Genomic DNA, 18,888 nt, shown 5'->3' with positions numbered 1-18,888 from the left:
AAAACACCAAATTTGCAACGGCTTTATCAGTTTATATATATATATATATATATATATATATATATAAGTTAGTATATATATTGAAGCAGTATGGGGAATATATATATGTATATGCAGATTCATATTTTTGCCCACGATTGCAAATTTGAGTTAAATGCTCTTTAAATCAAAACGCTACAATGTTCTAGACTCCGTAGACTGCATGAACTGTGTTTAACAGATGTTACGCGTAGGTGAACGGACATATTGATTGCCAGGTGACTGAAAGAGACTGTGAATACCGCCGACACGGAATTCCATCGTTTCTGATTGGTCCATTTGCACCGGAAGTCACTTTACATGTGATGTATGACGTCACACGGAATCCCTAGGTTTCACAAGTGACCAGAGAGTCAAGCCTACATCGGTATCTTCCTACCAGCTTTTGTCTTTTTATGTCTCTCTCCAAGTTCCCAGATGTGAATTATGGCTGGTGTATTCGACTTAGAACTCCATGAAGGCGTCGGCGATGATGAGGAAATCTCCGAAGATGAGTTTTTCGCGGCTGATGAAAATTTTCAGGTGGGCCAAATTTAGACGTAGGCTTATTGGTGGAACGGAAGACCCGCTAGAAACTGTCTGACTCAATGACTGGTTGCGCGGTCTAATCTAGAAACTACTTCGACTGAAGTAACATTACCTTTTAGCCTTTGTGTGTGTTAATTTGTTTCCTGGACACCACGTTGTGTATCTTTGTGTCCGGTACTTTCTATCACGCAGTAGATTTAGGCCATATTTCACCATGTTCAATGTTGGTTTATTCGTTGGCGTGGCCAGATGAAATGTCAAATCGGGCATATATTAATCCAAGATCACAACTTAAGGAGTGTAATTGAACACAGATCGACTTTTTTCAGTAATTTATCATAATACTTGTCTTAAAAGGATCTGGTTTCTACATTACTCACTCCCATTTAATCTAATACTTCTGCCACTTGTTAAAAAAAACAACTATGATGACTTGTAAACATATTTTGCTGAATTCACACTTTGTGCTTGATCATCTTGTATTGAAACACAGTCACAGCAACCATACAGTAACATTCTGCTTGTTCCACCATCATGACTATGATAATTAGTTACTGTTAAATTATTAATAAATTGGAAATAATATCTCCACTTTTTTTTATTAAGGGTGGTTGTAAATCTAAGTTCATCTTTCTTACAGAAATTGTGATGTTAGTTGAATTGTATTTCTTATATTAAAGCTAGAGACATGTTGTGTGATTTAACAAATGCTTAAGAAGACCCCCAATGGCAATATCCACCTATCTCATCAACTTTAACCTCAGATCATATATCCTGCCAGCTGCCTACTGATCGTCATGTTTTGATACCATCAGGATGGTATCGGGGCTGGGACAGTGAGCTCGGGAGCCCTGGGTCAGGAGGATCATGAGTTGGCCCTTGGGTACTGTTGTACAACTGCCGTTACAAATGGTTACAAAAAATGGTTCGTGGCTAAATCCCCTACACAGCTGTTGTTTTCAGAGAAAAAACGAGCACATTATACACACAAAAACACTGTATTTATTTATGATGTGAATAAGGTAGACGATGAATGTAATCGTATAGGTCGATGTACAGCAGGTAATAGGGATTAAGATACTCGGGTCGTAAACATGGACTTTTCAATCTATTTTTATTCACTTGGATCCTGTCTGTTGGGAATTTTTATGAGGATGAGTAGACATTTCTTAAAGAATTCTGCTTAAATGATGTTTCAGGGGACTTATAATTTTCGTGTGCAGCCACAAGTGTGGTTCATGTCACATAAACTTAGAACAGGGCTTATAAATAATAAGCGAGATACAGTCCCTTGTTTGTGCATTATTCACTGGAGAAGACTAGTACTGGTATATGACTGATACATATTGCAATACAGCCAGCCCTGTGTACTGTAAAATGGTGTGATACACTTTAAACCTCCAATACCCATCCCTACTACCCAGCGACTAATTTTTGGGATTATATAATTAATTTACAGTCCTATTTGTTATATTTGAGAATCTCACAGTCAGCATAATTTACATGGTGTTATTTTTTATATTACAGTCTAGGGAATATGTCTAGACAATCTAACCATTTAATTGGTTTGTGTGGTTCGTAAAAATAAGCAGTTTTACCCATGGTCAAGACTACAAAGGATTATCAGATAGACGGGCATATTGTTAAGCTGGTCTATACAGGGTTAATCCATTAATTATGTCATTTCTAAATGAATGATATCACAGTGCCACAGCATGTTGAGGGCACAGGGTCATTGACCCCTTGACAAAATCCAATGGCCTTCCAAGGTTTATACGTGATGCACAAATGTAGAGAATGGATGCAGAGAAAATATACTGCATCCCGAGGGACACTCAGTAACATTCATTGTATCTCCAGCGCAACAAGAGCAGTAATGGCGTCTGTTATTTCATCCGTCAATCATGACTACTGTCCACTTGATCATTGATTCATTCCAGGCTCTCAAGTAATTATGTAAACATACAGTTCACTACACCATTTAACCGCCTCTGTGGTCTAGTGGTAGAGCGTCTGCCCAGAGAGCGGAAGGTCCGGGGTTCGATCCCCGGCCGCGTCATACCAAAAGATGTTAAAAGATGGTACTTGTTGTTACCCTATCTGGTGCTCGGCATTAAGGGGCTAAAACAAGGGCTGGTCGGCTCGGAGTCAGTATACTGTCTGAGTGGGGTATTCATGTTAAACTGCGGCATGGTATTTCAGTGAGCTAGCACTATAAATCGGCATCAGTCCGGACTAGTACAAGCAGCCACACAAACACACACGCACCTACATGCACGTTGCTATATAAGTGCAATAATCTTGGACGCAACGTTAAACCCCATCTCACCTCACCTCACTACACCATGTCATTACTTTATAGGACCCTCATATTGCCTGCAATGACCCTTTGAAATTCATCATTGGTGGTCCCCTGGACCCCAGTTTTGTAAGTCAAGGTAAAACCCTGACCTCCATTTTGAAGTAAGATGGGTCCTTGTGGCCCACTGGTCGGATATCTGACCCAGCAGCTGGTTAGAGCAAAAAGAGACAAGACTATTTTGTTATTTTTTCACACACAAAGGAGTATGAATAATTCATACCGTGTACACATCAGGGGTTAATACCTGTCCAATAAAACCTCAAGATGCATATGCGATCCAACACAGCTTAAAATAACACTGTAAAAGTTTAGTTTTATAATTATATATATGCCTGCAGGGATTTTATATCTAGAATTCCAAACTAAGTGTCCTTGGCAGCCAAATTGGGAAAATAGGCAATTTTTTTTTAAAATGTGGGATTTTCTTAAAAGTTCTTATTTTCGTAAAGTCAGGGGTGTATTAACATTATATTCAATGTTAAACTATAAAATAAGACATTACAGCCTCTTCTTATTTATTGGACCTGTTATCAGAGAAATACAAGCTACTTCTACAAAGCAACAACATAAGTTATGGCCATCATAAAATGACTTGGCAGTATTTGATTCCAATTTGGGAATTGTAACTGACATTTGCTTCAAAATTAGTCTCAAAAGGGGGGTGGAGGGGGGTGGGGTTGATTTTGTTTCTGGATGACAACTTGAAAACAGTGAACGACATTTTTTATCCAAACCTGGTACATGTGTTAACCAAGGGCTGAAGTGGTGCATTTTGCTATTAACGTATTTTTCAAAATTTGATTTTTCCCAGTTTCCATGGAAACAAGTTAGATTGGGGGCCCGAATATTGGCCTCTGAAGTCAAGATAAGTGCATGGTATGGTATAAGTGCATATATTAATGGGTTAATATACAGGTTATTAACATATTGGCTGATATATATTAATGACAAATATGACAAAATGAGTGATTGTCATCATTAGTGGTTGAACTCAAGAGAATACATGCTGATTCATACGCAACCAGTGTCTGAAATATGTTTAACAGTCAACATGCCAGGTGTGATCAAGCCTTGGAAATGTACCTAGACCATTTTGAAAGTTACAGTCCCAAATTTTTAACTTTTAGCTAGGGTAGACATGGTAGATAACAAACACTTCAGTTGTCCACATGGACTGCACTTATCTTTCTTCCCGATGTTTGTTGTAATCACAATCTCACCCTTTTGTTTGCCTCTTCATCTGAAAAAATTGAATATTGTTATCTGAGACATCGTAAATTGTGACTTTCGTTTCGAAGCCAGTGGCCAAGCACCAACATCTAAAATAAATATATATATAATGACTGCTATATCACCCTTTTGGCAGCAGAAATACATTGATTGTAATCTTAACCGCGATTGGTCAGCTTCTGAGTTGAACCAATCGGATGCTCGCTTCAAAAGTTTGTATAGATGGCAGCTGTCCGGAATAACAGCCAGCCCGTGGCCGGTAACTTTTCTGTCGGGCTGCATGAAATTTTCCTCCACCTCTCCGACTGTATGGCAGATAATTGTAAGACGACTTAGTACTTATGTATTCAGTTTTTAAATAACCTCTTGAAGATTCTCAAGTAATTGTTTGCAATAATTCAACTGAATCAAGACATGATTTGTCTCTTAGTTTCATTTAATACTTATAATGCCTGAATGTGGACAGGTAACTTTGAAGATGGACAGACAACACTTATGGGTCACCTGCTTGAGACTGTCTTGTTGGGGTTTACAATTATTTCGAACACTGGCTGATGACCAGGCTATGTTGAAGTCCCTCACTGTATTATGTCCCTTTCTTTCCCCCCCCCCCCCCTTCTTCAAAGGGGAGACATATAGGTTATAGTAACAACTTAACTAATTTTTCAAAAAAGAGATGAAGGAAGACATGTTTAAAGTAGAAACACATTCTAGTTAGAGCATTGTAGAGAGTTGTGTCCCTTTGATGTACCAGGATACATTGATGATTGCCAAATTGTAAACATGGTAAACATATTAATCTCATATTTAGGAGTAGGTACATCATGTACAAAGTCTTGACCAGTGAAATAAAGTTTACACTGGTCCTAATGGCTGGTCTTAACAAAAACTGATTTCTAACACTGTACCTCCATAATATTTTATTTCACATGCTTATATGATACAATATGCAACAGAACGTCCCACATGGCGACAAATTGGATCGGGTGATCAATTTATTTGTTTGTTGTTTAACACAGCACTCGGCAATATGCCAGCTATATGACGGCGGTCTGTAAATAATCAAGTCTGGACCAGACAATCCAGTGATTGACATCCATGAGCATTGAAACATGCAAATGGGATACAGTGATATACATCAACCAAGTCAGCGAGCATGACCACCCAATCCAGTTATTGCCTCTTACGACAAGCATAGTCGCCTTTTACGGCAAGCATGTGTTGCTGAAGACCAATTCTACCCCGGATCTTCACCGTGTTCACGGATGACCAGGTGTTCAGAGCCACCGACCTGTTTGATGCGTGTCATCGTATCCCATCTGTGTAGATTGATGCTCATGATGTCAATCACTGGATTGTCTGTCCAGTCTCGATTATTTACAGTCTGCCATCATTTATCTGGAATATTGCTGAGTGCTGCAACAAACAAATGTCGCAGTATCATCACGTGTTCAGAAAGGACCGTGCACAGTTTTGTGAAATGATATGAATTGCAATAAGGATGCTGCACCAGATGTGCTGTTCAATTTTGTTTTAGGTCCTTTGATAACAATGATAACAATGACATATATCTTGACCCTAGTTAGAACCCTAGCTGTGCTGCTGTGCAGCCACCAAGCATTGTGTTGTAACTAGCACATGTAGTGTGTGTCAAGCATTGTGTAGTAACTAGCACATGTAGTGTGTGTCAAGCATTGTGTTGTAACTATCACATGTATGTGTCAAGCATTGTGTAGTAACTAGCACATGTATGTGACAAGCATTGTGTAGTAACTAGCACATGTAGTATGTGTCAAGCATTGTGTTGTAACTAGCACATGTAGTATGTGTCAAGCATTGTGTAGTGACTAGCACATGTAGTATGTGTCAAGCATTGTGTTGTAACTAGCACATGTAGTATGTGTCAAGCATTGTGTTGTGACTAGCACATGTATGTGACAAGCATTGTGTAGTAACTAGCACATGTAGTATGTGTCGAGCATTGTGTTGTAACTAGCACATGTATGTGACAAGCATTGTTTAGTGACTAGCACATGTAGTATGTGTCAAGCATTGTGTTGTAACTAGCACATGTAGTATGTGTCAAGCATTGTGTTGTAACCAGCACATGTATGTGTCAAGCATTGTGTAGTAACTAGCACATGTAGTGTGTGTCATGGTATCTCATTGGGCAAGCATTAACCAACATAAGTTCAGACAAGTACAAGCAGCCACACTCGTACAAGCATGTCAATATATAAGTGCAATAGGTATCTTTAATAGTTCTTTCAATTTGTTTTTTTCAGGAACAAGGACCCCTAAGCCCCGAAGAGTGAGTAGATCATTACTTTCATTCATACTGTCCATCATGTCCGTGTTGGATATTCAAAGTAATCTAGTTGGTGTTGGATAGAGTCACTGACACAAGTACCAAACAAAGAAGGGAAATGTACAGTGTGTCATGTTTCTACAAATACGAACCATACTCAGCATGCTCGGTCACTATACGATGTGACTGAATGGTTCTTGTTAAGTGGCAGTGAGGGATGTGGGTGTGGTAATGATGGATGTGGGTGGGACAGTGAGGGATGTGGGTGTGGTAGTGATGGATGTGGGTGGGACAGTGGTGGATGTGGTAGTGATGGATGTGGGTGGGACAGTGAGGGATGTGGATGTGGGTGGGACAGTGAGGGATGTGGATGTGGTAGTGAGGGATGTGGGTGGGACAGTGAGGGATGTGGATGTGGTAGTGATGGATGTGGGTGGGACAGTGGTGGATGTGGTAGTGATGGATGTGGGTGGGACAGTGAATGATGTGGATGTGGGTGGGACAGTGAGGGATGTGGATGTGGTAGTGATGGATGTGGGTGGGACAGTGAGGGATGTGGATATGGTAGTGATGGATGTGGGTGGGACAGTGAGGGATGTGGATGTGGTAGTGAAGGATGTCGGTGGGACAGTGAGGGATGTGGTAGTGATGGATGTGGGTGGGACAGTGAATGATGTGGATGTGGGTGGGACAGTGAGGGATGTGGTAGTGGTAGTTATGGATGTCGGTGGGCAACAATGCAGTTTACCGGGCGCAGCCCGAGCTCTACCATCTGCTCAATTACCGCGCTATAGTGCCACCGCTGTCTCGTTATACCGTTACCGTGCCTCACGCTCTGGTGACTCTCGCTTCACGATCCAACACCAGTTTTCGGTCTTAGGGAAACTTACACGTCTTTACAATCAAACACCCGTTCTCGGTCTTAGGGAAACTTACACATCTTTACGATCAAACACCCGTTCTATGTCTTGGGGAAACTTACACAACTTTACGATCCAACACCCGTTTTTCGGTCTTAGGGAAACTTACACGTCTTTACGATCCAACAGAGGCAGTCGGGTAGCCTAGTGGTTACAGCGTTCGCTCGTCATGTCGAAGACCCGGGTTCGATTCCCGACATGGGTACAATGTGTGAAGCCCATTTCTGGTGTCCCCCGCCGTGATATTGCTGGAATATTGCTAAAAGCGGCGTAAAACCATACTCACTCACTCACTCACTTACGATCCAACACCCGTTTTCAGTCTTAGGGAAACTTACACGTCTTTACGATCCAAAACCCCTTTTCGGTCATTAGGGTCAGCTGGCTTTGGGCAAGGGTTAGCCATAAATTCTTACCTTTTCAAGCGTTAATCCAGTTAATCCCATTGGTCGGTCATGTTGACATAAACAATTGCGAGTGTGGTTTCAAGAAAAGATGAATGGGAGAGCGGGCAGTGACGTCACACGCATGCGTAAATTCATTGTTTACTGAATTACGCATGCATGTCAATGGGGATTTTAATGACCTGTTAAACAAGCACTGATTACATGTGATAGCGCCTGTGGTCCAGTGGTAGAGCGTCGGCTAATTAACGCATTAATTAGTAGAGCCGGTTAGCCGGCGAAGCGCGTTCGAGCCCCCACAGCGCTAATAGGATCTGAAAAAGTGCGCCCGGTAAAGTGCACTACTCCCTGTCGGTGGGACAGTGAGGGATGTGGATGTGGTAGTGATGGATGTTGGTGGGACAGTGAGGGATGTGGATGTGGTAGTGATGGATGTTGGTGGGACAGTGAGGGATGTGGTAGTGAGGGATGTGGGTGGGACAGTGAGGGATGTGGATGTGGTAGTGATGGATGTTGGTGGGACAGTGAGGGATGTGGTAGTGAGGGATGTGGGTGGGACAGTGAGGGATGTGGGTGGGACAGTGAGGGATGTGGATGTGGTAGTGATGGATGTTGGTGGGACAGTGAGGGATGTGGATGTGGTAGTGATGGATGTTGGTGGGACAGTGAGGGATGTGGAAGTGGTAGTGATGGATGTTGGTGGGTCAGTGAGGGATGTGGAAGTGGTAGTGATGGATGTGGGTGGGACAGTGAGGGATGTGGATGTGGTAGTGATGGATGTTGGTGGGACAGTGAGGGATGTGGATGTGGTAGTGATGGATGTCGGTGGGACAGTGAGGGATGTGGTAGTGAGGGATGTGGGTGGGACAGTGAGGGATGTGGATGTGGGTGGGACAGTGAGGGATGTGGTAGTGATGGATGTGGGTGGGACAGTGAGGGATGTGGATGTGGTAGTGATGGATGTTGGAAGGACAGTGAGGGATGTGGATGTCGGTGGGACAGTGAGGGATGTGGTAGTGATGGATGTGGGTGGGACAGTGAGGGATGTGGATGTGGTTGTGATGGATGTTGGTGGGACAGTGAATGATGTGGATGTCGGTGGGACAGTGAGGGATATGGATGTGGTAGTGAAGGATGTCGGTGGGACTGTGAGGGATGTGGTAGTGATGGATGTCGGTGGGACTGTGAATGATGTGGATGTGGGTGGGACAGTGAGGGATGTGGTAGTGGTAGTGATGGATGTGGGTGGGACAGTGAGGGATATGGATGTGGTAGTGAAGGATGTCGGTGGGACTGTGAGGGATGTGGTAGTGATGGATGTCGGTGGGACTGTGAATGATGTGGATGTGGGTGGGACAGTGAGGGATGTGGGTGGGACAATGATGGATGTGGGTGGGACAGTGAGGGATGTGGATGTGGTAGTGATGGATGTGGGTGGGACAGTGAGGAATGTGGATGTGGTAGTGATGGATGTCGGTGGGACAGTGAGGGATGTGGATGTGGTAGTGATGTATATTGGTGGGACAGTGGTGGATGTGGTAGTGATGGATGTGGGTGGGACAGTGAGGGATGTTGATGTGGTAGTGATGGATGTGGGTGGGACAGTGAATGATGTGGATGTGGGTGGGACAGTGATGGATGTGGTTTGGACAGTGGTGGATGTGGTAGTGATGGATGTGGGTGGGACAGTGAGGGATGTTGATGTGGTAGTGATGGATGTGGGTGGGACAGTGAATGATGTTGATGTGGGTGGAACAGTAAGGGATGTAGTAGTGATGGATGTGGGTGGGACAGTGAGGGATCTGGGTGTGGTAGTGATGGATGTGGGTGGGACAGTGAATGATGTGGATGTGTTTTCGGACAGTGATGGATGTGGGTGGGACAGTGGTGGATGTGGTAGTGATGGATGTGGGTGGGACAGTGAGGGATGTGGATGTGGAAGTGATGGATGTCGGTGGGACAGTGATGGATGTGGGTGGGACAGTGAGGGATGTGGGTGTGGTAGTGATGGATGTGGGTGTGGTAGTGATGGATGTGGGTGGGACAGTGAGGGATGTGGGTGTGGTAGTGATGGATGTGGGTGGGACAGTGATGGATGTGGGTGTGGTAGGGATGGATGTCGGTGGGACAGTGAGGGATGTGGATGTGGTAGTGATGGATGTGGGTGGGACAGTGAATGATGTGGATGTGGGTGGGACAGTGAGGGATGTGGTAGTGGTAGTGATGGATGTGGGTGGGACAGTGAGGGATGTTGATGTGGTAGTGATGGATGTGGGTGGGACAGTGAATGATGTGGATGTGGGTGGGACAGTGGTGGATGTGGTAGTGATGGATGTGGGTGGGACAGTGGTGGATGTGGTAGTGATGGATGTGGGTGGGACAGTGATGGATGTTGATGTGGTAGTGATGGATGTGGGTGGGACAGTGAATGATATGGATGTGGGTGGAACAGTGAGGGATGTGGTAGTGATGAATGTGGGTGGGACAGTGAGGGATGTGGGTGTGGTAGTGATGGATGTGGGTGGGACAGTTAGGAATGTGGTAGTGAGGGATGTGGGTGGGACAGTGAGGGATGTGGATGTGGATGTGGTAGTGATGGATGTGGGTGGGACAGTGATGGATGTGGGTGTGGTAGTGATGAATGTGGGTGGGACAGTGAGGGATGTGGGTGTGGTAGTGATGGATGTGGGTGGGACAGTTAGGGATGTGGTAGTAAGGGATGTGGGTGGGACAGTGAGGGATGTGGATGTGGTAGTGAGGGATGTGGATGTGGTAGTGATGGATGTGGGTGGGACAGTGATGGATGTGGGTGGGACAGTGAGGGATGTGGGTGGGGCAGTGGTGGATGTGGGTGTGGTAGTGATGGATGTGGGTGGGACAGTGAATGATGTGGGTGGGACAGTGAGGGATGTGGGTGGGGCAGTGGTGGATGTGGGTGTGGTAGTGATGGATGTGGGTGGGACAGTGAATGATGTGGGTGGGACAGTGAATGATGTGGGTGGGACAGTGAGGGATGTGGATGTGGATGTGGTAGTGATGGATGTGGGCGTGGCAGTGACGGATGTGGGTGGGACAGTGAGGGATGTGGGTAGGACAGTGAGGGATGTGGGTAGGACAGTGAGGGATGTGGATGTGGTAGTGATGGATGTGTGTGGGACAGTGAATGATGTGGATGTGGGTGGGACAGTGAGGGATGTGGTAGTGGTAGTGATGGATGTGGGTGGGACAGTGAGGGATGTGGGTGTTGTAGTGATGGATGTGGGTGGGACAGTGATGGATGTGGTAGTGATGGATGTGGGTAGGACAGTGAGGGATGTGGGTGGGGTTTTACAAGTCAGTTGGGGATGTTGACGAAGAGAAATTCATGACATTCAATTGTTTGTGTACCATAGTGTGTCAAGTAGGCATGTTTGATAATCTATAGTCAATGTTGATGCCTGTGTGCGTATGCTTGGGACTCGATTCCTGACACAGAGCATATGTCTTGTGTAAGTCTTGCACACAGGGTCTTGTCATTGCTCATGGCACAAGGTCAAACATCTACTGAAATTGAGTTAATCATCTGTTACCATGGTAACAGATTCAGAGTATTTGACTTCTTACGTAAAGAGTCATCCACGTTTGTCCAATAATAGAGATTGTTCCTCAGCTAGGAAACAAGCCCGTTCAAGGACTATGAACAAACATTTGAGACGCCTCTGATTAATCAGTATGTTGAGTGATTCAGAATTCAGAATTGAACAAGTTAAACAGCTGGCTTGAGTTGTGATCATGATGTTTTCTCTACCTATGGAAGAGGCTTGTATACCATGATGTTTCTATACCTATGGAAGAGGCTTGTATACTATGGTGTTTCTCTACCTATGGAAGAGGCTTGTATACCATGGTGTTTCGCTACCTATGGAAGAGGCTTGTATATACCTTGATGTTTCTCTACCTATGAAAGAGGCTTGTATACCATGATGTTTCTCTACCTATGGAAGAGGCTTGTATACCATGATGTTTCTCTATCTATGGAAGAGGCTTGTATACCATGGTGTTTCTCTACCTATGGAAGAGGCTTGTATACCATGATGTTTCTCTACCTATGGAAGAGGCTTGAAAACCGTGGTGTTTCCCTACCTATGAAAGAGGCTTGTATACCATGATATTTCTCTACCTATGGAAGAGGCTTGTATACCATGATATTTCTCTACCTATGGAAGAGGCTTGTATACCATGATGTTTCCCTACCTATGGAAGAGGCTTGTATACCATGATGTATCTCTACCTATGGAAGAGGCTTGTATACCATGGTGTTTCTCTACCTATGGAAGAGGCTTGTATACCATGGTGTTTCTCTACCTATGGAAGAGGCTTGTATACTATGGTGTTTCTCTACCTATGGAAGAGGCTTGTATACCATGATGTTTCTCTACCTATGGAAGAGGCTTGTATACCATGGTGTTTCTCTGCCTATGGAAGAGGCTTGTATACCATGATGTTTCTCTACCTATGGAAGAGGCTTGTATACCATGGTGTTTCTCTACCTATGGAAGAGGCTTGTATACCGTGGTGTTTCTCTGCCTATGGAAAAGGCTTGTATACCATGATGTTTCTCTACCTATGGAAGAGGCTTGTATACCATGATGTTTTCTCTATCTATGGAAAAGGCTTGTATACCATGGTGTTTCTCTACCTATGGAAGAAGCTTGTATACCATGATGTTTCTCTACCTATGGAAGAGGCTTGTATACCATGATGTTTCTCTACCTATGGAAGAGGCTTGTATACCATGATGTTTTCTCTATCTATGGAAGAGGCTTGTATACCATGATGTTTCTCTACCTATGGAAGAGGCTTGTATACCATGATGTTTCTCTACCTATGGAAGAGGCTTGTATACCATGGTGTTTCTCTACCTATGGAAGAGGCTTGTATACCATGGTGTTTCTCTACCTATGGAAGAGGCTTGTATACCATGGTGTTTCTCTACCTATGGAAGAGGCTTGTATACCGTGGTGTTTCTCTACCTATGGAAGAGGCTTGTATACCATGATGTTTCTCTACCTATGGAAGAGGCTTGTATACCATGATGTTTTCTCTACCTATGGAAGAGGCTTGTATACCATGATGTTTCTCTACCTATGGAAGAGGCTTGTATACCATGATGTTTTCTCTACCTATGGAAGAGGCTTGTATACCATGATGTTTCTCTACCTATGGAAGAGGCTTGTATACCATGGTGTTTCTCTACCTGTGGAAGAGGCTTGTATACCATGGTGTTTCTCTACCTATGGAAGAGGCTTGTATACCATGGTGTTTCTCTACCTATGGAAGAGGCTTGTATACCATGGTGTTTCTCTACCTATGGAAGAGGCTTGTATACCGTGGTGTTTCTCTACCTATGGAAGAGGCTTGTATACCATGATGTTTCTCTACCTATGGAAGAGGCTTGTATACCATGATGTTTCTCTATCTATGGAAGAGGCTTGTATACCATGATGTTTCTCTACCTATGGAAGAGGCTTGTATACCATGATGTTTCTCTACCTATGGAAGAGGCTTGTATACCATGGTGTTTCTCTACCTATGGAAGAGGCTTGTTTTTCATGATGTTTCCATACCTATGGAAGAGGCTTGTATACCATGGTGTTTCTCTACCTATGGAAGAGGCTTGTATACCATGATGTTTCTCTACCTATGGAAGAGGCTTGTATACCGTGGTGTACCTCAGGAAGAGAGAAATCTCTGTATCAAGACAACACTGTTAGTTCAGTACAGGGTGGGGGGCTCCTCAGGGAAAGTACTTAATGTCATTTCTAAGCAGGTCTGGATTTTTGCTGGGAGCTAAGTGCCGCCTAAAATGAATATTTATGTGGTCAAACCTAAGTTTTTAGGAGTCAACAGATATCTTAAACAGATATTGTCACTGGTTACGTTTACTTTTATGTAGCCAAGTGGCGAGCAGTAGATAAATTTATGTCGCCATAGATTTAAGTCTCATTTGGCCACCAGAATAGTCGCTACTTAGAGAGCAGCTGAGATTGGCATAAAATATGGATGATCTATGTTTAATAAATTTTGTGGCTGTGGTTTAAAAAATGTTATTTAAAAGTTGTCTTGTGGGTGTGACTGTTTTGTTTATCTGTGTAAATTGTCAACAGTGGCCATGGTCACAGCAGTAACGTAGGACCAGGGGCTTAACCAGGCTGCACCCACAAGCTGTGTGGCTGTTGTATTCCTGTAACACAATGTGGGAGTTGCAACAGATTAGCAAGCGCTGTGATGTGGATGATGGCGTGAAATAATTAAGGCCAATAAAAGTATTATGTTTCGGGTATTTTTGTTTGACTTCAAATTACTTCAGATGCGTTTTGTTTCTTTCTTTTGAGCATGTTGAGACAAGCTCATTTGCCAAACATTAGCAATAAAATATATATATATATTGGAAGGAAAACGTTGTTGTACATGTTGTAACTTAGTTATAATACTCGACAAGCCTAAAAGTAAAAGGCCATATTATATTGCCCACCCACAGCCATGCCTAATGCAGTTTGTTCATTATTGGGAAAGGGGGCGGTCGGGTAGCCTAGTGGTTAAAGCGTTGGCTCGTCACGCCGAAGACCCGGATTCGATTCCCGACATGGGTACAATGTGTGAAGCCCATTTCTGGTGTTATCCGCCGTGATATTGCTGGAATATTGCTAAAAGCGGCGTAAAACCTTACTCACTCACTCACTCATTCATTATTGGGAAAGCGGGTTAGAGTTGCCTCCCCTGGGTTTTGATCCCGAAAACTAAAAAGCTCAATGCAGGGATTGTAAACATCACCGTTGGGGACCAGATACATAATATTCTCGAGTTTAGGGGACCTGATGGGTGGGTCAAGCAAACCTGTGATTGACAACATGCATGATCCTCGGCCTCAGGGTATAAGGAGTGCACGGGTGGCCCAGTTGTCTGTGGGGGCTGGGAGAATCCCTGAATCGTGGGTTCTAAGAATTGCAGTGATCATTATTTTTAACTTGTCATATAATGAAATACTATATGAAATGTCGTAACCACAACTTGCTCAATATGCTGAGGTCATGTATTGGTATGATGAGGACTTATTAGCTGACCTTCCTGGACCGATCAGAATTTGACTAATCTGGCTTCAGACAAGTGGCTAAACTACTCATTATCATAGTTACAGGTGTACAACCTCGAGTCACGTGCTAGGAGTTGAACGTGTATTTTGTAGATCTCAGTGTTGAGATGACGCAACATGTGTTGTATTGCAGTGATCCGGAGATGGAGACAGTGGAGCTGTCTGAGCAGACGGTCAATCCAGGTCAGCTTAAGACGGGCCCAGCTGACTTTGAACTGCTCAAAGTCCTCGGTAAAGGGGGATATGGGAAGGTATGTATTTGGATAAGACTTTCCCACTATAGTATATGCCTTGATGGACTTGCCTAACTATAGTATAGGCTTTGATGGACTTGCCTAACTGTAGTATTAGGGTTTATGAACTCGCCTAACTATAGTATAAGCCTTGATGGACTCACCTAACTACAGTATAAGCCTTGATGGACTCGCCTAACTATCATTCATAACTATAGCATAAGTCTTGGATGAACTCACCTAACTGTGGTATAAACCTTGATGGACTCGCCTAACTACAGTACATGTCTTGAAGAACTTGCCTAACTATGGTATAAGCCTTAATGGATTTGCCTGTCTGCAGTATACATGGTAAAAATCTTATCTGCTTATTGGAGATCTGTTATATTTCAATGTTTCTCATCCACCCCGTATCATCAGATAACAAACATATTTGCCTCTGAAAACTGTTTCAACATTAAATCTAAAGCTTTTCATGATTCATGATTAGTATGAGTATTTTCCTTATGGCATCCCTTCACAGTGTTTGGCATCTTGTCGATTTGTTCTTGATTTATTAATTTCTAAACATCACTTGAAAATGCACAAACACCAAGGAAAAGTCCAAAATCATTTCCTGGTAGATTTTAGACTTGTAAATTCTATTTTTAGATTTTTTTACCTTAAAAAAGAAGGTAGTTCACCATCGTTATCCTGCTTGAAGGTCATCAAGGTCACAGGGTCCTTGTCATTTGCAGGATAGCCTTGATGTTAAGCTTGGTACAAGTTAAGACTATATTTGTCTCTAGATCGTGTAGATTCAAGTACTTTATACCAAACTGAAGGACCCCAAGACACACATAATTTCAGCACTGCAGTCTAAGTTCACAATATTCAAGTTATACGGCTACATGAGGATAATTCTGAGGCTATCATTTAAAGCAGTTGCTGCATTCAGTGTCCTTTTAGTCCTGTAAACTTGATAAACATTGGCTTTGTAGAAACTGACTTTTCCACCGGAACATACTGATTCAGATCAGTGATACAGTTGCCCACTGTTTGAAACCTTGAATATTTCATTTTCATTCCAGGTCTTCCAAGTGCGCAAAATTTCAGGGCAAGATGGAGGCAAGATATTTGCCATGAAAGTTCTTAAAAAGGTACTTCAGTAATGACATTGAACATATAGTTACATGTATAGGACATGTAGGATGCAGTGTTGAACATGTTTAGTTTCTGCATGTGATGCAGGAAGGATACAGTGACAGATGTGTGCTGGTATCAGGAATAGAGCCACTCGGACATTTGCTAAATGACCTATAATTGTCATAATTGTTCCTCCAAATATTTCCTCCTAAAGTCAACTCTGAACAGAATACAGAAATATTTATGTAATTTGCCCTAAAGTCGACTATGAACAGAAATACATAAATGAATGTAGTTAGTATTTTATTTCAGTTGACAATGTTCATTATCCAATAATATACACATATGTTTAAATATTCGCAGTGCTGTTCAAGAATAGGATATGAGAGGCATTAATTGCATCTTAGTTCATATCACAAATAACGAAAATCAAGTTTCCACTGTTTCCACTGTTTGAAGACGAAATACCTCTGATTATTAGCAAAATCTCATCTCACGCCAAAAAATCTCATTGCTTTTGGACCAGGGAAGATTTTTGTCTCACAGATAAACAGTCCAGGATAATCTGTGAACCTAGCTCTACATTGAAAACACAGTAGGTTTACCCCCTGGTTATGTCAGCTTGTTGATCGACACGTTGTCTTGCAGGCTACTATTGCCCGGAACGCCAAGGACACAGCTCACACCAAGGCCGAGAGGAACATCCTGGAATGTGTGAAGGTAATACCTACTGTTTACAATGTATTCTGACAGTTAGATGTACCGTATTCTACCTAATAAGCGCCCAGGGCGCTCTCAAAATAAGAATTAGGGGGCTCTAATTAGAATATTATTTTGTCGAGTTGAAAGATAAATTCTGTGGTTTATGCTGACAGCCTGAAATGTTTATATACGAGAGATATATTTTTCCAGAATTTAATTGCCCATAATTAAGGGTGCATATAACACACGAGTGCGTATTATCCGCGAATAAATAAGTATTGTGTACATTGATCAATCGGAAAGGGTGCTAATTGGGATTGTTCATGAGCCAATATATTAGCAAGTATTGCCGTGGGCACTTATTAGAGCGGGGCGCTTATTACGTCGAATACGGTAGGTCTCATGGTACCATATGTATCAGGCTGTGCCCTTGGTGGTACATGTATTTGGACCAGTGTTCAAGGCATGAACGTCAAGGGGTCCTATTCATAACCCTATTGTGAAAATGTCCAGATAACAGGGTCCCTAGATTCAAATACAATAGGGCAGCACCTCAAGAACCCCTGGACCCCGCTTAATTTCCATCGATCAATATCATGATGGCTTGTCTTTGATGCAAATGGCTGAGTATGAAATGCTAATGGTCTGTATTGCAATGACTGGTGTTTGATATGGATACACGGTGTAGAATACAACTGACTTGTTCACCCATGTGATGTGACTGGTGTGGTACACGGTGTAGAATACAACTGACTTGCATACCAGATTTTAGTATAGGTGTTCCAAGTTTGGTGCCTTTAATCCAGATTGCAAACCTTTTGCTTTATTCACCCCACTTAAGATGCTCATAGAAGTTATTGCAGTGCAGAAGTCTGCTCATGGTGTAACCCTGTGGGACTTAATCGGTGATGTGACTTGTGTGGTACACGGTGTAGAATACAACTGAGTTGTTCACCCATGTGATGTGACTGGTGTGGTACACGGAGTAGAATACAACTGACTTGTTCACCCATGTGATGTGACTGGTGTGGTACACGGTGTAGAATACAACTGACTTGTTCACCCATGTGATGTGACTGGTGTGGTACACGGTGTAGAATACAACTGACTTGTTCCCCCATGTGATGTGACTGGTGTGGTACACGGTGTAGAATACAACTGACTTGTTCACCCATGTGACGTGACCGGTATGGTACACGGTGTAGAATACAACTGACTTGTTCACCCATGTGACGTGACTGGTGTGGTACACGGTGTAGAATACAACTGACTTGTTCACCCATGTGACGTGACCGGTATGGTACACGGTGTAGAATACAACTGACTTGTTCACCCATGTGACGTGACCGGTATGGTACACGGTGTAGAATACAACTGACTTGTTCACCCATGTGATGTGACTGGTGTGGTACACGGTGTAGAATACAACTGACTTGTTCCCCCATGTGATGTGACTGGTGTGGTACACGGTGTAGAATACAACTGACTTGTTCACCCATGTGACGTGACCGGTATGGTACACGGTGTAGAATACAACTGACTTGTTCACCCATGTGACGTGACTGGTGTGGTACACGGTGTAGAATACAACTGACTTGTTCACCCATTTGATGTGACTTGTGTGCTTCTGTTTCAGCATCCATTCATTGTAGATCTGATCTACGCCTTCCAGACGGGTGGCAAGCTGTACCTGATCCTGGAGTACCTGCCTGGGGGGGAACTCTTCATGCAGCTGGAGCGCGAGGGCATCTTCATGGAGGACACAGCTTGGTGAGTCTAGGGCACAGCTTAGTGAATCTAGGGCGCAGCTTGGTGAGTCAAGGGCACGGCTTGGTGAGTCTATGACACGGCCTAGTGAGTCTAGGGCACGGCCTAGTGATCTAGGGCATGGGTTGGTGAGTCTAG

General features: G+C 43.3%; 1 protein-coding gene across 2 annotated transcripts in view; it reads left to right on the top strand.

Moving 5' to 3' along the window:
- The first annotated feature begins 353 nt into the window (after positions 1 to 353).
- LOC124141669 (ribosomal protein S6 kinase beta-1-like) overlaps positions 354 to 18,888 on the top strand; it is a 54,426-nt gene continuing 35,891 nt past the window's right edge. For both annotated transcript variants that reach the window (XM_048401063.1, XM_048401062.1), the window contains exons 1-6: positions 354 to 561; positions 6,445 to 6,470; positions 15,057 to 15,174; positions 16,227 to 16,295; positions 16,930 to 17,001; positions 18,620 to 18,753. In XM_048401063.1, the coding sequence (XP_048257020.1) occupies positions 466 to 561; positions 6,445 to 6,470; positions 15,057 to 15,174; positions 16,227 to 16,295; positions 16,930 to 17,001; positions 18,620 to 18,753 (515 nt within the window). In that variant the 5' untranslated portion in view covers positions 354 to 465. The remainder of the gene's footprint in view (positions 562 to 6,444; positions 6,471 to 15,056; positions 15,175 to 16,226; positions 16,296 to 16,929; positions 17,002 to 18,619; positions 18,754 to 18,888) is intronic.

Source organism: Haliotis rufescens, unplaced genomic scaffold (assembly GCF_023055435.1).
Source record: "Haliotis rufescens isolate VD_foot unplaced genomic scaffold, xgHalRufe1.0.p SCAF_21, whole genome shotgun sequence".
Lineage (NCBI taxonomy): Eukaryota > Metazoa > Mollusca > Gastropoda > Lepetellida > Haliotidae > Haliotis > Haliotis rufescens.
The sequence above is the reverse complement of the archived record's forward strand: the minus strand, read 5'-3'. Positions and strand labels throughout refer to the sequence as shown.